The sequence below is a fragment of the Varanus komodoensis genome, unplaced genomic scaffold (assembly GCF_004798865.1).
Source record: "Varanus komodoensis strain SLA01 unplaced genomic scaffold, ASM479886v1 scaffold68, whole genome shotgun sequence".
NCBI lineage: Eukaryota > Metazoa > Chordata > Lepidosauria > Squamata > Varanidae > Varanus > Varanus komodoensis.
In genome coordinates, this window is record NW_025336321.1 from 3,161,761 (window position 1) to 3,182,901 (window position 21,141).

Sequence of the window (21,141 nt, forward strand, 5' to 3'; positions counted from 1 at the left end):
TTACACACCCACTAGATGACATTGTGCAATGGAATCATGCAAATGCACCAGGGTTTCATACTACCATTCAAGGAAATATCAGCCATTCCTTGCTGGAAACACATACTCACTGTAATTCTTGCCAAAAATGGGAGAGGCTCTGGAAGAGGAGGATATTGTATAAAGTACCCACAATCACAAGAACACAATAAATGCCTCATATATAAAGGCTCTAAGTTTAGGATCTAAAATTGCCTAGCTGCAGCAATGGTTAGAACCTTTCTCCTCAATGTACTTTAATTGTTGTTTTACCTACAGGGAGATTTAAGTGGAGGAGCATTTTGAAAAGGTATCCTCACCTGCAGCCTGATGGTGGACACTCCTCTTTACTGCCTGATTCTGCTGGTTGTGTAGCCTCAACTGTTCTAAGTGGCAGCAGTTGCTAACAGCACAGCCACAGACGCCCCATGTTGTTCATAAAACAAAAAGAAAGATTTGCAGTGGCATGGTAGAAATTGCCTTTTACTTTTTGAGTAAATGTGTGCGCATAGATTTGGATCAATTTGTACTTCAATCCACATAGTAATATAGCAACCGTGTTTAGGTGTTTGAAGGAAGGAAGGACTCACTGGAGAAGACCCTAATGCTAGGAACAAGTGAGGACAAAAGAAGAGGGGGACAGCAGAGGATGAGGTGGCTGGATGGAGTCATTGAAGCAGTTGGTGTGAGCTTAAGTGGATTCTGGGAGATGGTAGAGGACAGGAAGGCCTGGAGGAATGTTGCCCATGGCGTCGCAATGGGTCGGACGTGACTTCGCAACTAACAACAACATAGGTGTTTGAAACAGCATCTACAGATTTAGTAATATTTAGAGTAGACTTACTGATATCAATTGACCTGGACTACCTTGTCGTGTTGATTTCACTGGGTCAGTTCTAACTACAACTAAATTTGTATCTAACCCTGAGGCTGTAACATATAAACTAGCTCTAAGTTCTACTGAAATGTATCCATGTTGTTTTCATGTAATGTTTTCAATGTGAGGTTATAGACAGCTGGGCATATGAAGATGCCTTACACTGAGACAGACCATACCTAGCTCAATATTGTCTACATCATGGGTAGTTAACTTGGTGTCCTCCAGATGCATTAGACTACAATCATAGCCCCTGACCTGTAGTCCTGCTGGCTGAGACTTATGGAAGTTACAGTCCATAAGGGCATCAGTTTGCCAACCTCTGATCTGCACCTACTCACAGTGACTTTCCAGAGTCTTAGATAAAGGTCTTTCTCAGTGTTATTGGCAATGACATGGATGAAACAGGGACTCTACCATTGATTTATGGCTCCTCCCTGCACTTTTGTGTTTAACTTCCTTAATAACTGTGAACATTATTATGGAAATAACATTAAAGATAAAGTTAAGTAGATTTATCTCAGTGTTTTACTGTGTGTTATGGTTTAATTTGTTTTTGTCTTGGGAAATGAAGACAATTCTTGTGATCCAATATACTGTACTGAATGCACTTTTCTTTTTCCTGGGTTTGTTATTACCCTCATCATTTGGAATATGGCTGGCTGTGAGGATGACTTGTTCTTAACTTTGTCCTTCAGTGCTTATCTTTTCCTTCTACTTGCTCCATCTGTCAAACCATCTGCCTCCTAATGATCCTGGATTCCACCCCCCACACCTTTCTGTGTTGCAGGTCCACACATTCCGAGGTCCACATTGGTGTGAATACTGTGCTAATTTCATGTGGGGACTCATTGCTCAGGGAGTGAGATGCTCAGGTAATCTTAAATATTTTTGTCTCAATTTCTTTCTCTGAAAAACAGAAATGCAAATTTCATCCAAGGGGTCATGAAGAGTGATAAAAGTGTTCCTAAATTACCCGATATTTTACAGCTTTCCGCAATTTCATCCTCATTTGGAGCAGGAGCAAGCAGAAGAAAAAATCTCTAGATGTGTTGAGCTTTAACTTGTGGCATTTGTAACCATCAGCTGTGCTGGCAGGGGGGTTGGAGTCCAAAGCAAAGAGAGCTCTACCTTCTGTCCTTCCTGGATTTAGAGTGTTTACAGTGCCTTGCAGAAGCATTTACCTCGCCCCTCTGACTTTTCAGCATTTTTTGTGTTACAACCTGAACTGCTGCTGATTTAATTGGCATTGTTGACCATTTGATATACATAAGATACTCAACACTGTGAAGGCACAAAATATTTTTACTGTGGCACAAAAGTAAACTAAACATAAACAAAAACAAAAAAAGCCATGCTTCTACATAGCCTAAAGTCCTGAGCCTGTCTAATCTTGGAAGCTAAGCGGGGTTAGACCTGGTTGAAATCTGGATGGGTGACTTAATATTGTAAACCACCCAGAGAGCTTCAGCTACAGGCAATATAGAATATCATTGATGATGATGATGATGAAATTTTTGACCTTGCTGCAAAATGCCATGTGTGATGCAAAGGCAATATGCTCATTACCCTGAGATTACCATCCGCTTGGTAAAGTATGATTGTGGCAACGTGTGTGGAGATGTGTTTTCTCAGCAGGGACTAGGAAACTGGTGATGGAGGGCAATATGGGAGGAGGCAAATATAGGGCAATTCCTGGGGAAAAACTTAGTATGCCAGAGACCTGGGACTGGGGCAAAGGCTAAAAGTTGCTCTTGCTCAACAGTAGCCTTCCAACCTTATAGAGCTGAAACATTTTCTGCTAGGAAGATGGGTAAATCATTGCAGGGACCAGGTGAACAAAGCTGATAGACTCACCCAAGAAGACCTGTCCCTGCAATTGCTGAGAAAGGTGCATTTATCAAGTATTGACAGGGGAACGTGAATACCAACAAGTGCCAGAATGTTTTTGTTTAGTTTTGTGCCACAATAAACATATTTCACACCTTTACAGTGTTAACTATCTTGTGTACATTAAGTAGTAACAATGTCAATTACATCCATTTCCATTCCTGGTTGTTACAAAACAAATGTGGAAAAGTCAAAGGAGAGTGAATACTTCTGCAAGTACTGTATGTAGTTGCAAATACATGGTGGATATAATTATAACAACGGATGGTTCTGAGTAAATAAGATGACCCCATTTCACTTTGTGAAATTTAATTTTCTTCTTTATGAAGCTCAGGCTTTTAATAGGATGAGATATTATTACCATTTGGGAAATGGTAGTTTCTCTATGAAAACAAATTGCTTTTAATATATGGGGAATTAACGATCTTGAAGGATTGTAAGGCAGCACTGACCAACCTACTGATACTAGTACTTATAGTATTGTTATTAGTTCTTGCCATTTAATCAACATTGCACACCATTTGCCAGTAGGCTTGCTAACTGTCTAGAATAAACCAACAATACTTGCTCAGAGAGCCTTTTTTTGGCTAAGGGGAGTATAGAAAATAAATTACTTTGAGGCTTGACATGCAGGCAACATTTTCCCTGGTATGTCACTGTCACCTGTCCTCTGCTGCATATCAAATTTATGTTATGAGCTAGCATTTCACATTCCTAAAGGTAGCATGTTTGAGGTTAGAATAGATGGAAGAGAATTTCCTCATCCAGTAACGCCTTAGAACACAAACTTCTGCCTGTTGGGTTCTGTGGGGTTACAAAAGTGAGCTGGATACTTCTGTGCCCTAGGGAAGATCAGCAGGGAGTTGACTGTTAAGATGATGAAACATTGCATGGCCCAGGGGTTGAAAATGAGGTCTTAGTTGAATGTGAGGCAGAACATAGAGCTGATGCTTTTCATTAGGGCCTGGTGGCCATTATTCACTGAGGGCCAAAGTACACATTACTTTCAATGCATAGCATGTAGCCACATCTGCCTTCCCTAACCTGGTGCCCTCCAAGTTTATTGGGTGGCAACTTTCATCATTCCCAGCCATCAGGGGCATGTATGCATTTTTGTACGTTAAGTAAAAGTGGTATCAGATGTAATTCTTATTTTAAATAAAGCATGGGCCAGCTGCATTCAAAATGGAAATCCCCAACACATACGTGAAGCTGGAAAGGTTAGGTGAGGGAAAATTTTTTGGGACCAATGGGGTTTTCATTTTCTAAAGCTGCTGACCGTGATAAGAAGAATTTCCTTTCCAAGCGTAGTTGGGGAGGAAAGAGGTACATCTGCCCTCTCTATGTACTGCCCACAGAAATACACTGAAGAACAAAGATGCAGCTAGATGCTGCACGTTTAGCATCATGTGTCATTTGGCTCTAAAGAAAGCACAAAGAGGAAGAAGAAAGGTGCGTTACAGCAGAAGGAAGCAACTAGATGAGCAGGTCTGTGACTGTAGGACATTTGAAGAGGTCCAGCTACAAGTTAAAAAGCTCCAGAATGAAGTGAGATGGGCAGCAAAGGACTGTTATGTCCAAGAGCTCTTGGATCTAAGGTGGGAACAGCATACTTTATTTTATCCAACAATACACTGTCACTTAATACATACAAGTCACTTAATACGTAGCTTACATTACCATTCAGCGGACATTTCTGTTCAGTGGTTATGTTTATTAAACAGATAGGGATTTGTGCCACTTCTACAACACAAGTCTTAACTCATAAAATTAAATAACCTAGAAGGGCCAATGCTATAAAGTTTCCGCTAGCAAATCCATTGAGCATAGGGACTCACTTCTGAATAAACATGCACTTACGCACTTTGTAAGTTACGCAAAGTTCACATGACTCAATCTAATAATAGTAATCAAACTGGAGTGATTTGATGCAAATTCTTTTTAGCATCAGCAGAGCTGATCAGATTATGTACGGCACTGCCTTCTGTGCTGAGCCAGATAGTCTGTCCTAAAAGCAAAGCAGGTCAATAGCAGAAAAGAGGAATAATATTGATTATTGGAAATTAGTGGTCCAATGAGTTGGAAGGAGGCTGAATGGGGAGGGACAGGGAATACCGAAGTACCAAAGTCTGCCTTTCTACTCTGGAATCTGTCATGGACTAACCACATACTTCAGAGCCTTTAAGTGGACCTTTCCTTATGTGCACATCCAGTGGGACTCAAAAGCAATTATTAGGGTTTTTAATACAATATTAAAAAAGAAAGAAGGAAAACTGGGACCCTCATGACTTGGTAGTTATTATAACTTCTGGGATGATTCTGGCCATGTACTTAGTTTATAAACTGAGAAATGCAGGGTTTCTTGTATTCTGCTTCTGCAAATTTATGCCTTGTTCTGAGCTGTATGGGCACTGATTGTGGTTGTTTGGTAAGGGAAGAGCAGTCTGTATATGTGCAAAGACATGTTATTATGATATCACATGTGTCAAGAATGAACCCTGGCACTAAGATGCATTCACATAGAAAGCTCCAGTGAGCACCTGCTAAAATTGTAAATTGTAAACCTCTAAGCAGACAAACAAGTTTTTAATTGAATGGGAAATATTTAGTGAGAACTCCAAAAACAATAAGGACAGTACCTTAAGTACAGCTGGCTGGATTTGTTTAGATTTCAGTGAACAATAATGCATTATGCAGTTGTTTTTGCCTGAATGAATCCAATCAAACCAAACAGAGTTCAAAGCACAGAGGTCTTATAGATACCAAAGAGCTATTTTTAATCTAATAAGGGCAGGGCAGCCTACAGGTGCTCATTGGCACTTTGTTTTATTATTTTATATTGCCTATGCATCAACACTAGACCTAATGCAAGACTGATTAAACCTTAGCTCACATACAAGTGTAGTTCTCTCATGCTGCTGAAGGACCCCAGTAACTGCTTGTTGAAAAGAAAAAAATAGGAGAAATCTCAAGAGGGGATTCAAAGACAACACCTAGTTTGAGGCCTAAGGGTCCTAACCACAACACTTTTGGCTATAGTATGCCCAGATCTCCTTGCCATCAGCACAGCGATTGCCTTTCCTTGTTACTTTTAACTGTAAAAGCAGTATCTAGCTTAGACCTGCACAATTTGTGACTCACCAGTCTTCTATGCTGGCCCAGCAAGGCTCAGTAAATTTTGGTTTTGCTCTCTGTGAAAAAACACTGGGTGAGGCAAGGGTGCCAAACAATGTGAATGTCACAGTTCATTGGTGATGGGCGGTATTCAGTCTGCTGACTCATAAATTGTGCCAGTCTGATTAGATCAATGATAGAACAGCCCTAATTTAATACTTTTAAACAGCATCACCTTGGCTGTGGTTCCATTCCAAGCTCTTATCTCAATTGGGCCCAGAATGTGCACTGTTCCAGCAGGTTCAGTTCCTTTCTGGAGCAGCAGACCTTAGCGAATTCAAGCATTTACAGTAAACAAAAAAATAAAGTTCATTTCCGAAAACCTCAAAGCTAAAAGGACAGCAGTTAGGCAATTGCAATAAAAGAGCTGTTCAATGGCACCCAAAGGAACAATGTATCTGATACATAAATATAAAATTTCTATACCACCCAACAACCAAAGCTGTCTGGTTCATAAAGCACATTGAAAACCCCCGATAAAAGATAAATTATCTAAAAACATATTAAAATATAATTTTAATATTAAAAGTTTACAGTACAAAAACAGGTGCGTGTTTCTGTGTGTGCATGTAATAACAAAGAAAAATAAAAAACATTCAGACCTATTAGCAGCTCAAAAGCCCCAGAAGCTACCCTGCAGTAGAAGACGGGCTTTGTCTGGCATCGAAAAGATAGTTGGTGCCAGGTGGACCTTAGTGAGGAACTTGCTCAATAACTGTGGGCCACCATTGAAAAGGCCCTTTTTCTTGTTGCAGTTGGAGACAGACCCCAGAATTTGATCGTAGTGTCCAGGTATAAGAAGAGTGGGAGAGGCATTCTGTCAGCTATTACAGTTCTAAGCCATGTAGGGCTTTCTAGGCCAACACCAGTTCCTTGAATTGGCCTTGGAAGGACATAGCCAGCCAATGCAGGTGGGCTAGAATTAGTGTTATATGATCAGATCATCTGAACCCTTTATTAGTCTGGCTGCATTTTGCACAAGCTGCCATTTCCAAACAGACATCAAGGACAGCCCCATGTAGCATGCATGGCAGTAATCAAATTTAGAGATGTCCGGAGCATAGGTTTCTAAAGCCAGGCTATCCCTGTCCAGACAGGGGCATAGCTGAGTTCACATCAGCATTCAAATATCAATTTTATATATAACTAAAATTTGGGCACATCACAATATTGAGCTGTATTATTGATATAGAATTATCTCCTGCTATTGTATGTAGCTTGCCAGTTATCATGACTGATGTTTCATGGCAGGATAGAGTTCACTGACATTTCTTCTCAACCCATTAGGAAAATCACATATTTCACAGCCTGTTTTCCTATCTTCTTTCCCTTATTCCCTCTATGCAAGGGGTGGGGGTCCTTTGGCCCACAGATCAAAATCCTGTTCTCTAGAATTCTCCAAATACCTGTTCTCTTTTCCCCAGCCAGTGATTGGTGGTTTCCTGGCTTTTGTGCAATATTCCCCATTTAAGAGGCTGAAATACTTCTCCTAACACTTAGTAGCCAAGAAGGTTGTCCCCTTGACCTTTGGTGTTCACTACCCACTACTGTGTCTGAGAACATTTCTAAAATTGAATCTATCCCTTAGGCTGAAAGAGACCCTACACACCTTTTCTGCTCAGTGGTAATTCCACAACTTTGAGATGCTCTTCTGAAAAATGTCCAAGTGCCTATTTTGTTGTCCTTTCAGAAGCAGGCAAATGCAGCTCTCTTTTCCCAACATCTTGTTTGCCTTTTTGTGTGGCTTTTCAGTCATTAGCACCTTTTAGTTCTTGTTTTTATGATTGCTTGTTCCATTGATTTGTATTTAAATTATTCTGTCTCTTGCATTCAGACTGCTCTAGTAATTTTATTGAAGAGTGGTAAAGAAATTGTTATCCATTGACTTGTCACACTGTTAATGTGATCTGGATTGTAAGTAATTTTCAAATAATATTGTTTGATATGGAAAAATTGGAATATAGGAACATTTCCGGTGTCCTCCACATGGTGGCATCAATATTTTCTTCAGATGTAATTATTGCTGAGATGTGTTTAATGTGCATCACATTACTAGACAATTATATAGGGTTTTCTTCCTCTATATATTTTGCCTGCTGTGATAAGCATATTTGGGTTTATGGTTATTTATATATAGCATTATTAATATACATGGGACATTGCAGGATAACATATTTGACTGCATGTCTTCATTCAAGTGTATTAAAACAACTAAAACTACTGCTCATACTTTCTTTCCAGACTGTGGATTGAATGTACACAAACAGTGTTCAAAATATGTTCCCAATGACTGTCAACCAGACCTCAAAAGGATCAAGCGCGTCTACTGCTGTGACCTCACTACCCTGGTGAAGGCTCATAACGCACAGAGACCAATGGTAGTGGATATATGCATTCATGAAATTGAAGCAAGAGGTAGTGAACTTTTTAACATGTTGATGACTTCTTTGGATCACTTTAAGTTACGGGAATTATCATATATGATGTAAAAACCATCAGATAGACTCAAGTCTAAATAGTTTTCAACTGCATATTTTATGTTGAGGACCAGCTAATATAGCAAAGCTGGTTTCTTTATTTTTTTTAGGTTCTGTAAGTGATTAATTGAGTGTGTTTATTTGAAAAATTACTTCATTTTGTTGAAGAAATTGTGGGATTTTTCCCACTTATTAATGTAAATTATTTTATTAGTCCAAAGTACACAACCTTTTCAGGCCCAGCTCAAGGATGCTGGCTCAAGGACACAGACATCATTCACGTACATGCATGCATATGTTTACACATAAGATCTACAAACGTATACATGCATGCACACTCACACACACGCGTATCCCAATAATCTGGATCTAGATTGCTCCTTTATCAGTGCTCGGTGCAACAGGGGAACTTGATCGATTATGAGGACCTCTGGAGGAAAAGTTCTCATATGGATCTGTTGAGAATATGGGCAAGGAAATTTTCAGTTAAAATGGAAAGGCAAGGACTCACTTGTGTGTTGGGGTCTGCAGGTTGTAGAGCTCTATTTGAACTATTTAGGTATATTCTGTATTTTTTAAAATAATCTGCTCCCTAACATTTATTTGAAAATTTCCAATTAAATACTCTGTACCTTCATTTAAAATTACTGGAATATGTAGTGGAAATTCATTCGCTTTCCATATAAAAGTCAATGAAAATTCACTGAGAAAAATAAATGCATACCAATATTATATTTAACTTAACGCTTTTAGCATATAGGCTTAAATATTTTGTCATATGTTAAGCCTAACACTGCATCTCTCTTGCATTGTCAGAACCCTTAAATTGTGAGAATATTTTAAGGTTCTGTGTAACTTACATGGAGTCTCATTGTCAAACTCTGTATACTTGAATACGAAGTTTGTAGCTATGCCTGTTCTTATTTTAACTCCAGTGTAAACACAAGGGCCCGATTCAGATTGGGCATGTAATATCAAGAGATGGGAGGATTAATCCTTCTCTACCAAGATTAATCCTTTTCTACACCTTCTGCCATGCAGTATTCAGGGATAAAATGGGGAGGGGAGGGGAGTTGTAGGAAACAAGATTAAACCTCAGCTCCTTGTGTGCTGTGGTTTGAATTTAGATTGAAGGGCCAACACTTTACTTTCCAATGTTCACCTGTGGATATAGGATAAAAGAAGAGACAGGAAACTGTTGTTCCATGAATTGCCTTAAATTAACTTCTCTCAGTCATTAACTTCAAAAGGTCTCAATCTGTTAATTAAAATTAAATTAGAAGGACTAATAGTAAAGTCATCATTGGATTGGAAAGGATATTTCTCAGTGGCCAGAACTCATGTTTTAGATAAAGGACCTAAATTAAACTTGTATATCTTCACTAGAAAGGATAGTGAGCTTGAAAGGATCTCTGTAAGCAACCTTGGAGAGAATTGCCAGTAATACTGCATCTGCCTGAACACAGATGTCCTTTAAATTCAGTGAGAGTCTTCCATGGCCACGTTTCATTATGTAAAGTCAGTCTAATGTTTAACATTCATATGTTACAAAAAAGTACATTTTTCTTTAAGAAGCATCACCCACACTTCCAAACTAATGAACCCAACCTATCATAATCAGCCTATTGATCAATTTCCTTACCTAAAACTTGAAAAGCAGTGATTCTCAGGATACTTGCTCTTATGGGACCAAAATTACTTTACTGACATACCGTGAAATGATGACGATATGGTAAACACTTTTAAGTTCTCCTGGCAGAATTCAGAAGACAGAAACATACTTATTCAAAAGGAAGTAAAAGTAAAGTGAAAAAGTAGAATGAAAATGTATCTGCACATTTATTTAAAAGCAGCTGATGAAATTTTGGCTTTCAGGCTTGAAGTCAGAAGGGATTTACAGAGTCTCAGGGTTCACTGAACACATTGAAGATGTCAAAATGGCCTTTGATCGAGGTACAGTATGTTTTAGCTTTTGAATACCTGTCAGCTCTCCTGTGCTTGTACATACCCTGTGTTCATTGAACTAGCTCATGTTTGATGGGCTAACTAGGAAAAGAAAGAGCTGTTTCTCTACCACATTAGTTATATACACAATATTTTGTAGTTTATTCACTTCAGTTGGCATTTAGCATGTAAATCAAAGCATGTTCTACTGGGAGTGAAGAATAGCAGCACAATGCTAAAAATATATGGAATAGAATTGGTAGATAAGACATTAAAATAAAATAACACGATAATAAGGGTTTCTTTCTTCATTGTAAAGCTTTCTGGAATTATCAGAAAAAACAAAAATCATTTTTATTTGAGTAGGTATTAATCTGAGATCCTCACTTGTGTTTATAGCCTTCTCCCTTGAATGCTAGCATGCTATATATAAAGACCTTTTTACATAGCTAAGCATTTATACATTCAGTAATTTGGAAGGATTTTACCACATGCTAATTCTGTACATTGGATTTTGTCCCACTACCCATAAAGCTTGTAGACATCTAGATATTTTGGCCCTAGTGAGGGCTTATGGGAGTTGTCAGTCAAATCATCTGAAGGGTCACATGTTGTTCACCGCAGCTGTAAAAAAAAGTATACAAATTATAAGGACAAATGAGCTTTACAATAAAAATAAGACCAGTTGTGATTGCTAATTCCACTGATGCATTGGTAAGTATGATGGGAATCAAGTTTGTTTATTCTTCCACTGAATGAATATGGATGCTGTGCAGCAACAGTTGCTCTCTGTACCGCTGTTGTTGTCCAGTTCTGTTCCTGCTAGCATATAAAACATTCATTGTACAATGTGTTCATAGGGCTCTCATTGTGACCAATGCATTCTGAGCCTGCTTGTTTGTTATTTGTCCTGCTTGGCACTACATATTTTATGTATAACATTGTGTTGTTACTCTATTTTCTTGCTCTGGGTATGTGTGTGTGTGTCTCTTCATATTTTATAAAGATTTGGTGCATTTTTTTCTTGTTAATGGTTCAATACACTTTCAGCATGAAAGCAAATTGTGGGCAAAAACCATTTCTCTTCTTAGTCAGCATTGAATAAACATGATTCTCACCACAAAATAATTATAGAAATCACTGCTTTTTTACCATGTCAGGATAACCCCTTTTGGAAGGTGGTTTGGTAAAATACTGGAGATTTTGAATAACAATAATACAGTTCATCAGAATAACATCTAACTTGTTACTGAAGTTCAACCATCCACTAGATGAGGTGCATCAAACGAGATCTGATGTTCTGAACTTCAGTTCCCAGCATTCCTGACCATTCACTATGATCATAGGGGCTTTTGGGAATTAAAGTCCAAAACATCTGGAATTATGCCTTCTCCTCCGCTTTGCACTAGTTTATATGAGTTGCCTAGAACCACAAGAAAAGCAGAATCATTGTGGTATTTACTATTTGTTTATTGCATTTATATCTAAAGGTAAACATTCATTTGGTTCATTCCAGAAGCATAATTATTAGGACTTTCCCGACAACAAGCTCAGACTCCTTTTATCATTTCCTTAGCTTTTTTGAGTTATTCAGAACAAGAGAGCTGATGAAAAGGAAAGTGGTAAACAAACATAACTGCACAGAGTTGTGGCTAGTTTATAAAGCAGATCTCTTAGTTTGGCTTTCCCCAACCTAGTGCCCTCCAGACATGTTAGATTACAACTCCCAGGACTGCCAGACAGCATGACTAGCTTAAGGTGCTAGAAGTTGTAGCCCAAGACATACGGAAGGCACCAGCTTGGAGAAAGCTGCTTTGATGAACCATGGGCAGTACTGTAGCATGCTTTATCAGAACCATTGCTTTCTAAAACTTCATTTAGCTATTTTCTCCAGCCAATTGATTCTCAATAAAGTTCTAATATTCTAAGTCAATAAATACATTAAATCCAACACCACTACCATTCTAAGCAAGCCAATTCAAGGAACTGGTGTTGGCCTAGAAAGCCCTACATGGCTTAGAACTGTAATAGCTGACAGAATGCCTCTCCCACTCTTCTTATACCTGGACACTACGATCAAATTCTGGGGTCTGTCTCCAACTGCAACAAGAAAAAGGGCCTTTTCAACGGCGGCCCACAGTTATTGAGCAAGTTCCTCACTAAGGTCCACCTGGCACCAACTATCTTTTCGATGCCAGACGAAGCCCGTCTTCTACTGCAGGGCATTCAAGTAGCTTCTGGGGCTTTTGAGCTGCTAATAGGTCTGAAAATTTTTAATTTTTCTTTGTTATTACATGCACACACAGAAACACACACCTGTTTTTGTATTGTAAACTTTTAATATTAAAATTATATTTTAATATGTTTTTAGATAATTTATCTTTTATCGGGGGTTTTCAATGTGCTTTATGAACCAGACAGCTTTGGTTGTTGGGTGGTCTTTTTACAATCTTTTCTCATCTATTTGTCTATAAGCAGGTTACAAGCAAAGAAATGCATGCTGACTTCATTTAAACTTTCCTGTAATATGACGTACTATAATAATCAATAAATGTCACCATTATTTTATTTAGTAACTAGTGACTTTGCTATCCAGTGGTTCCTGGAGGCAACATTCTGCTGTACTCTGTCTGGATGGATATGGAGACAGATGCAATATTTTTCAAAGTATTTGCTTTCACTGTAATACTTTAGAATCATTGTACCGCAATTAAACAGAGCTGTCCAAACAAAGTTTTATAATAGTAATGCTACCGTGCCAAGTAAATGAGGATAAATATAAGGCTGGCCAGGGCAGAATAAATATTGTGATGGGACAAGTGGTGCTCTATCACTCTAAATGCTAATATGTGGGCTTACTTTAGAATATCTGATAACAGGCTGCTAATCTTAAATTTAATTGGAAATAATAGAACTTATTTAATACAATATAGTTAAAAATAAGTCAGCTTATAACTGTAGTGTTAAACTTACAAATTGCCCTTCCTAATGAACTATGGAGTATATAGGTCCTAAAGGAAGTACTGTCACATTATTATTCTTAATTTTATTTTTATAACACTCAATAACTAAAGCTGTCTGGGTGGTTTACAGCAACATATAAAACACAATAAAATACAGTATAAAATACTGGTAACAGTACAAACATCATAAAATTTCAGTACAAAATGTGTGCCAATACAGTGTGGTGGTGAAAGTATTGGACTGGGGACATGGGAGATCTGACCTCTAGTCTCCGCTTGACAAATATGCTCAGTAGGAGACTTTAGGCCAGTAACTCACTCTCAGTCTAATCTATCTCATAGAGTTATTGTTGTGAAGATAAAATGGAGGAACACTTTGGAAGCTGCCTGGGTTCCTCACAAGAAGGGAAAAGACAGGATATTGATGATGATGATGATGATGATGATGATGATGTTGCTATATAATATATAATAATTATGTATATAATAATAAGCAATAATAATAATCCTAATAGCAGCCAAATTTAAAACCAAATTTAAACACCTACAACAACTTGCACAAGTTAAAACAGTAGATATATTATATCCATTCAGGTTTAATGTCAGAGGTTTAAGCCACAGCACTTCTAAAAGCAATTCAAATACTTTTGTTAGGCGAAATATACATTATTGCAGTCATTTGATAAGCAAAATAAAGTGCTGATAAAGTGTTAGGGAAGGAATAACTGTACATATCCTGTTCAAAACAATAGCTAGGAAGCAGGGTTATTACTGCTTTTGAAAGTAGAAAAGGGTAGATAATCACTAACCAAATTTATATTTAGTTGCACCAAGAGGCTAACTTTGAAAAACATTCCAAAGAATCAGGTAGTACAGAATCTGGCAGCTGGTACAGAATTAGCAGAATCCAGAATGCTAATATGCTGGATCCTGTGATTTCTTGGTTACTGCAGTTTCACAAGCTTGTGTTCCAGTTCTAGCTTCAATTCAAAGTGCTGGTTATCACCAATAAAAACCTCATCAATTTGGAAGTGGGATACTTGAAGAAGCATTTCTTCCCTTGTGCTCCTACACACCACTAAGTTTGATTCAAGGAGGCCCATCTGTCCCATCCCTATTATTACTCCATTTTTCATTCAAGATGTTTTTAGTCTGGCAAGTATTTAACCTGGCCAAAGGTGGGTCATTCATTACTACTCTCTGCAACTGTTTTAATTTGATCTGCCCTTTTTTATTTGTTCAGTTACTTTCAGTCTGAATCTTAGGTGCCTTAGGCATTTTCCCAGAGCAGGGAGGCAGATTAAAAATGCTGCACTGGTGCAGGAACGTAAGTTTTTGGGTAAGTCCTATACAAATCATTCTGGGCCTAATCTATTATTATTATTATTATTATTATTATTATTATTATTATTATTATTATTATAGCATTTCTATGCCGCCCCTTGCTGAAACCTCTAATCTAGCACAAAAGTACTCACCTTTGCTTACTTGTCTGACATTGCAGAATGTCAGACAAATAACTAAACTTGGAAAAATTGCAGATAAAAACCTTCTATGGCAAAACAAAGGAAAATGTGCTTATGGGATGAGTTGTTTCAGGCTAAATTAGCTCCATTAGCTGTGATTTGTGCAAGACTTGAACAAGAGCACATGTTCCTGCATGAATAAAGCAATAATATAGAAGGAACAACAGAACTTTCAAGGAGGGAACAATTTAGCTGTTCAGCTTCTCATTTAGCTTCTCATTTTAGCTGAGAGAAGAGATTGCTGATCCAAGTTAGGAAGATGATAATAGGCTGAGGTCACCCCAACTTTGTGCTGTAGTTGCAACCCCTTCTCCTAAGTCCAAAATCAGCCCTTTCCTTTTCCAGTGATTTTAAGCCAATATATTTTTAAAAGTAAATTAATGAATATCTAACTTTACTGAAATAAAAATTAACTCTTTAAAACTTTTTCTTTTCTAGATGGTGACAAGGTAGATGTCTCTGCCAGTATATATCCTGACATAAATATAATTGCTGGTGCACTAAAACTGTATTTCAGAGATTTACCCATTCCTGTTATTACCTATGATACCTATTCCAAGTTTATAGAGGCAGCAAGTAAGTAATGAGATACGGCCTCCCTCTCTCTCCCTCCCTCCCCCCGATTTTCTCTATTGTGCCCTTAACATTAGCAGTCCAAACCCCTTCCAATGCAAATATTTTGTTTGTTCATCTAACTTGATTTAATGTACATCTGATAAAGCTTACATAAATACATTTTGTGTTACATAGAACTCTCCAGTCCTGATGAAAGACTAGAAGCTGTCCATGAAGTGCTGATGTTACTTCCTGCTGCACACTATGAGACTCTTCGATACCTGATGATTCATCTCAAAAAGTAAGTAAACTTAACTTGGCTGTAAAAAAGTAAACTTTTTACAGGCAAGTTAACAGGCCAGTCAAATTATTATTTTGCTTTTTTTGCTTTATAAAATAAAGAAGGCAGTGTCTAGGATGCCAGAGGAGTTCACTGTATTCGCCAGTCCAAGGTCAGATGCAGAGCTCTGTCTGCAGAACTCCTTCTGCCCTCTTCTCTCTTTCCCTTTCCCCACTTTGCAGCTGCGATATAACTGGACGCTTCCTGCTGGCAAATAAATGACCTTGGAAAAGGGGTCAAGGGAGCAATCTGGGGAGCAAGGAGGAGAGGAGACCAGAAGCGAAGAAGAGATTGCCTCTATCACTTCCTTTAGTGATTTAGTGCAAGGAATGGCCATAAGCAATATGAACAAGGAAGCAACCTAGTGAATTGGGCTCTAAATTGTCATCATAGGACCATTTTGGGTCTTCAGATTTCTATTATTTGGCACATCCATTGAATAATGTCATACAAAATTTTATATCTCTACCAGTTATACATATTAGTACACTAAATCATGGTAGATACCATAGTTGATTCAATATTTGGGGTTGAATAAAATGATTCATTCTTTACTCAGTTCAATTGATTTCAAGTTAAGGCTAGCCTGTATTGTGTCCAGACAAGCCTTTTTTGCCCTGCCTATATTTGCAGAATTTACAGGAAGTTCAGGCTGATCATCTTTGTCACACAATCCACTCCCCCGCACCCACCCCTTCTTCAGACTTCAGACTTCACCATGTAAAATCAATTCAGAAAAAAAAGGCAGAATAGCTGCAGAGTGCCTGCTAAGACAATTTCATCTGGAAGCGCCTTCAGACTGGATCTTTCTATTTTAATTTTCTGGAAATGAAATTCAGTTAGCATCAGTAATAGACAGGAAAACTGGGAATTACCATCTAAAACATTTGGAGAGTACCAGGTTAGGAAATGATGTACAGAATCTTGGCTGAGGATTATATCACATAGTCAACACATTAAGCAAGAGTGATCATTAGGCAACAAAGTCCTCTGTTACAGTTCTAGAGGCATAGGAATTTTTATTTCCCCTAATGAAACGAAGATTGCATCTTAAAGTGGAAGTGTCTTACCCTGCCTTTCTACCAAAAAAATTGTGCTCATGTACTGCCCCCTCAAATTGTCATCACTTTACGTTTTTCCTTCCACCTTTAGAATTACCATGAATGAAAAATACAATTTTATGAATGCTGAAAATCTGGGAATCGTGTTTGGACCTACTTTAATGAGACCCCCAGAAGATAGCACCCTTGCTACACTGAATGACATGCGGTACCAGAAGCTGATTGTGCAAATATTAATAGAAAATGAAGATGTGTTGTTCTAGACAAACAAATCTGTACATTTCATAGCCATCTGCTATGAAAAATGTAAGTTTAAGGGAAACACATCCCCATGTGAGAAAGAAACATGAGTAACACTTTATTTTATGCAGTGTGACAGATGAACACCAAAACATTTAGTAAAGTGTATGTCTCATAGACATATACCTTTTTATTATTTGAGAGAGAACAAAGGTCAGAAAAAGACTCCTTTTGCCTTGTATCCTTTGCCTTGCTTCTTTACAGACTGTTCTACTGTTAACTTATTAAAGGACACAAAACTTTGTATGCTTATTTAGATCACTGAAGCAAAAAGGTACTTCCAGCTTCATTCTTAAACATTACTGTGTTTCAACACATTAATTTGTAGGATTATAGCAGGACCCCCATTCTAACAGGGTAAACCACATGTGGAAACAAATTCCTACTGTCCCTTCGCTGGGAATCCTCACTGCAGGCTTACCACCCACTTCTGCATACAAAGATCATCTATAGATCCCAGTCATTGTGGAAATAAGTGCCATCCAATTCAGTGGAATTTATTTCCTCAAGATACCATAATCTGGAGCTTAGAACATGCTGATATTTTCAGTTATTTTCCTCTTACAAAGAATAATGATAAATTTGAAGTGGCAGGATTGCAACAAATGTCCATGATCCAGCACCTCTGATTTGCTCTGATGCTGATAGAGCGCTGTCCAAGCAGATGATCCTTGGTTCTCTTCTTCAACCAGCAGAATGCTCTGCATACAGAGTGAAGAATTCCCATATTTGTGGGAACATCTGCTTTCACATAGGAGCATCAGAAAGCACTGCACACACAAGATGTTTGGTCTTATCCAAGATAGTTAAGATCAAGGTATTTGTCAGTGTTAGTTGTATATGGATATACAATTTCTTTCTATGTAAGACATAATTATATATGTCTAAAGTGAAACAAAACATGTATTTAAAATATATTTTTGCTTTAGTTAGCTGCAGGAATGTCTTTTTTATTTTAGCAAAATATAATTCAATGCGGTGCATTGATGACTTTCCATATATTCCTCTTAAGCATTATTGCTATGGCATAATGAAAACATTTACCACTAGTGCAGTATTATTCCAAAATACCTCTTTCTTCATAAATAGTTTGTTTATCATGCATTTCTTACCATTCTTTGGTTTGTGTTATAATCTAGAAATTATTAGTGTTCTTTCCTTTTAGAGGTATTCTGGAACAAGCACAGTATTATCTTTATCTTTATCATCCTCTTCTAAAAGAGGGGCATTGAAGAATTTAAAACAGTCTTGGCACTAGCATCAACTACTTAGACTTAACATTTCTTTCATGGGATATAGTAGTGTGTATAATAAGACCAGGATATTTTCTGGTCTTGCTGAAATTTAGCACTTATTTAGAATCAATTTGTTATCATTTTTAAATGCCAAGATGCATTATTTTGCTTCTGTGTTTATAAAAGTAAAGCTACTTAAAATGTAACATTTCTCTTCAATGTCTTACTGAACATTTGTTAAGAAAAGGAAGGAGGGAGAGAGACAGAGAGAGAGAATTGGTATATTACCAAAACTCATGGGGGGATTTTCTGACTTTCCAGAGGTTGACCTCTCAATCTAATATAATGCAATTCATTCTAATATTAGATTTTTTCTCATCATGAGATTTTTGTATAAATATTTCAAACACAGGAAGATAGCATAGTTTATTACAAAACTGAATTTTCAATATTGGTAGCTGTGTTAAGCTCTCCTTTTGATTTGTATGAATCACAAGTTTTGAAACCCAGTTATTCTGTTTCCTGAATTATTTTAGGGATACCAGGTTTCTATACAAAATTTTTAAAAATGTGTCTAACTTTGATAATGAAAAAAGAGTGAAGACAAAAGGAGGCACAGGAAATAATGTATATTAGCTATTCTTTACACAGGTCACCAAGGGCTAGGTAGACAGACCCAGGCTGCAGGCCAGATATTAGTGAGGTCTGATTTGCTGGTACAATACTACTAGGGATTCTCCTAAGTTGTACAGATTTAATTGTTGTAGGTTATGTACTAAATGCTGTCATAAAATGGTATGGAAATTGTTTTATTTTGTGAAGTGAAATGCTTTGTAATTTATGATAGTGTAAATGGAAAGAAAAAAAGCTCATTAAATGTGTTGAGTCCCTGTCTGTAATTTTTACTGGTTTTTTTTTTTTTTCAAGTTTCTCTAAACCTTTTTTTACATTTACACATTTTTCATATAGTTTACATGCAGCAAAATGTTTGGTAATTTTGCATCATCACTTTTTCTATGTCAGCCAGTAGCTGAATTTCTCTGGGTGTTGCTGATAGAACTAAGATATGAACAGCTCAAGTAAGTGAGACTTTTGTCACTTGTTCTAAAAGATTCACACAACCATATCTTACATTTAACTAGGTCGTGTTACTTTTTCGATATGAATCAGATGGAAGATAGATAATTATTTTTTTAATTTCCTGTTGTAAGTAGCTATTCAGTTAATATCAAGTACAGTACCACAGGCATCTATCATTAGCTTTTCTTAACTGTGGTTTTTCTCAAAACTCCAGTATGGAAGAAAACCTGTATCACTCAAGTTATGTAATGTCTTTATACCTGCTGAATCACATGACAGAAAAGCTCATTAAGTGCCTGAGTAGCCATCACACTTGAATATATTCCAGAAGTTATTTAATGTTCCATACTATTTTATGGAAATGTGTTCTGCTAGGTTTTGTTTTGATTTTAAGATCTACATGCATTGCACTTTATGCAGTAAAGTTATGTAATATGCACATCCTTTTTTTATTTATTAAAACATTTCTATGCTGCCCCATTCGCCGAAGCCTCGAGGCGGCTTTAGTATTCCAAAGTACATCCTGGAATTTGGCAATGTTTCTCATGAATCAACACCAATTTCTGTCTAAAGCAGATGTACACCCAGTATGATCCTACTGGTGTGCACCTTTTAATGATTAGGGGAATGGTATTCTTCCTCTGTTTGTAAAACTCAGTTGTAAAACTCAATACAACACACCAGGCATGTATCCCTTGTGCTCTCTGATGCATCACTTAAGTACATTATGACCTGTAGACAGAAGGAAAATTAATCAGGCTTTGAAAAAGATCATTAATAGGACATGAAGTCTTCATTTCCAACTATGCTTTTATTGTATAAACACTGAGGTTCACAGAACTCTTCTGAAGTCTGTATGAAGTCTTGTGACTGAACTTTACTGGTAACGTTCAAGATCATCAAGACCTTTAATGCACCTTGTACCCATCATGCAACTACAGACACATGAATGCCCACCCCTCACTCTTACTAGTATACAATGGCAAAATTATTTTTCTGTTTTACAAAGTTACTGAATTCAGGTATGGTTGAGCTGAGTACTTGTCCTGGGCACTGAGCTGAAGGAAGCACTAAGCTGAATACAGTGGCTTGCTATTCATTGAGTATATTCTCTGCAAAGAGTTAGGAAAATAACATAAAAACACTGTATAACTTTAGCCTTCTCTTCCCCAAAATTTCACAGCTTGTTTTCAGCATTGCTAGGATGAACATCCATTAATCAGCTTTAAATGTATTTCTTTTCTGGTTAGATTCCTGTTATTCTTAATAAAAATTAGCTGAACACATGTTACTTTGCTAAGTTTTGCAGTTCTGCACAACTAGACAACACTGCAAAACTGAGTGGGATGGGAGCACCAAAAGTATTCCTTGTCCAAAATTATATTTATTCAAGGTTAGTGTAAGTTTAATGAGGGGTGAGGAAAAGTCCACCATTTGTTTTGGGGTTCTGGGGTAGATGGGCAAGATGCTATAGTACTTGGACAAGGGTTCTTGCTTCAGAGGGAAGGATTTTTCACTAAAGGAGATTGAGGGAATTACGTAGTCACCCCTAAACATTGTCTGCAGAACCATATGATAGTTTGGTTTTCTAGTGCCAAGGTCAGAGGATGCAACCAGAGCTTTTCCCCTGCTCTCCTGCCACTTTGCAGAAAGAATTGTGCCAGCTACTCTCCAAGGTCAGGGGCAATCTTGGAGCGGGAT

The 21,141-nt window shown here is 37.5% G+C and overlaps 1 protein-coding gene across 3 annotated transcripts in view; it reads left to right on the top strand.

Moving 5' to 3' along the window:
- The window catches only part of CHN2 (chimerin 2), a 163,200-nt gene that overhangs the window by 128,430 nt on the left and 13,629 nt on the right, over positions 1–21,141 (top strand). For 2 of the 3 annotated variants that reach the window (XM_044450765.1, XM_044450766.1), the window contains 6 exons: positions 1,686–1,770; positions 8,201–8,374; positions 10,312–10,389; positions 15,308–15,445; positions 15,620–15,725; positions 16,917–19,141. In XM_044450765.1, the coding sequence (XP_044306700.1) occupies positions 1,686–1,770; positions 8,201–8,374; positions 10,312–10,389; positions 15,308–15,445; positions 15,620–15,725; positions 16,917–17,088 (753 nt within the window). In that variant the 3' untranslated portion in view covers positions 17,089–19,141. Of the gene's footprint in view, positions 1–1,685; positions 1,771–8,200; positions 8,375–10,311; positions 10,390–15,307; positions 15,446–15,619; positions 15,726–16,916; positions 19,142–21,141 lie in introns of those variants that run through there. The other variant, XR_006416665.1, reaches the window with a different exon arrangement.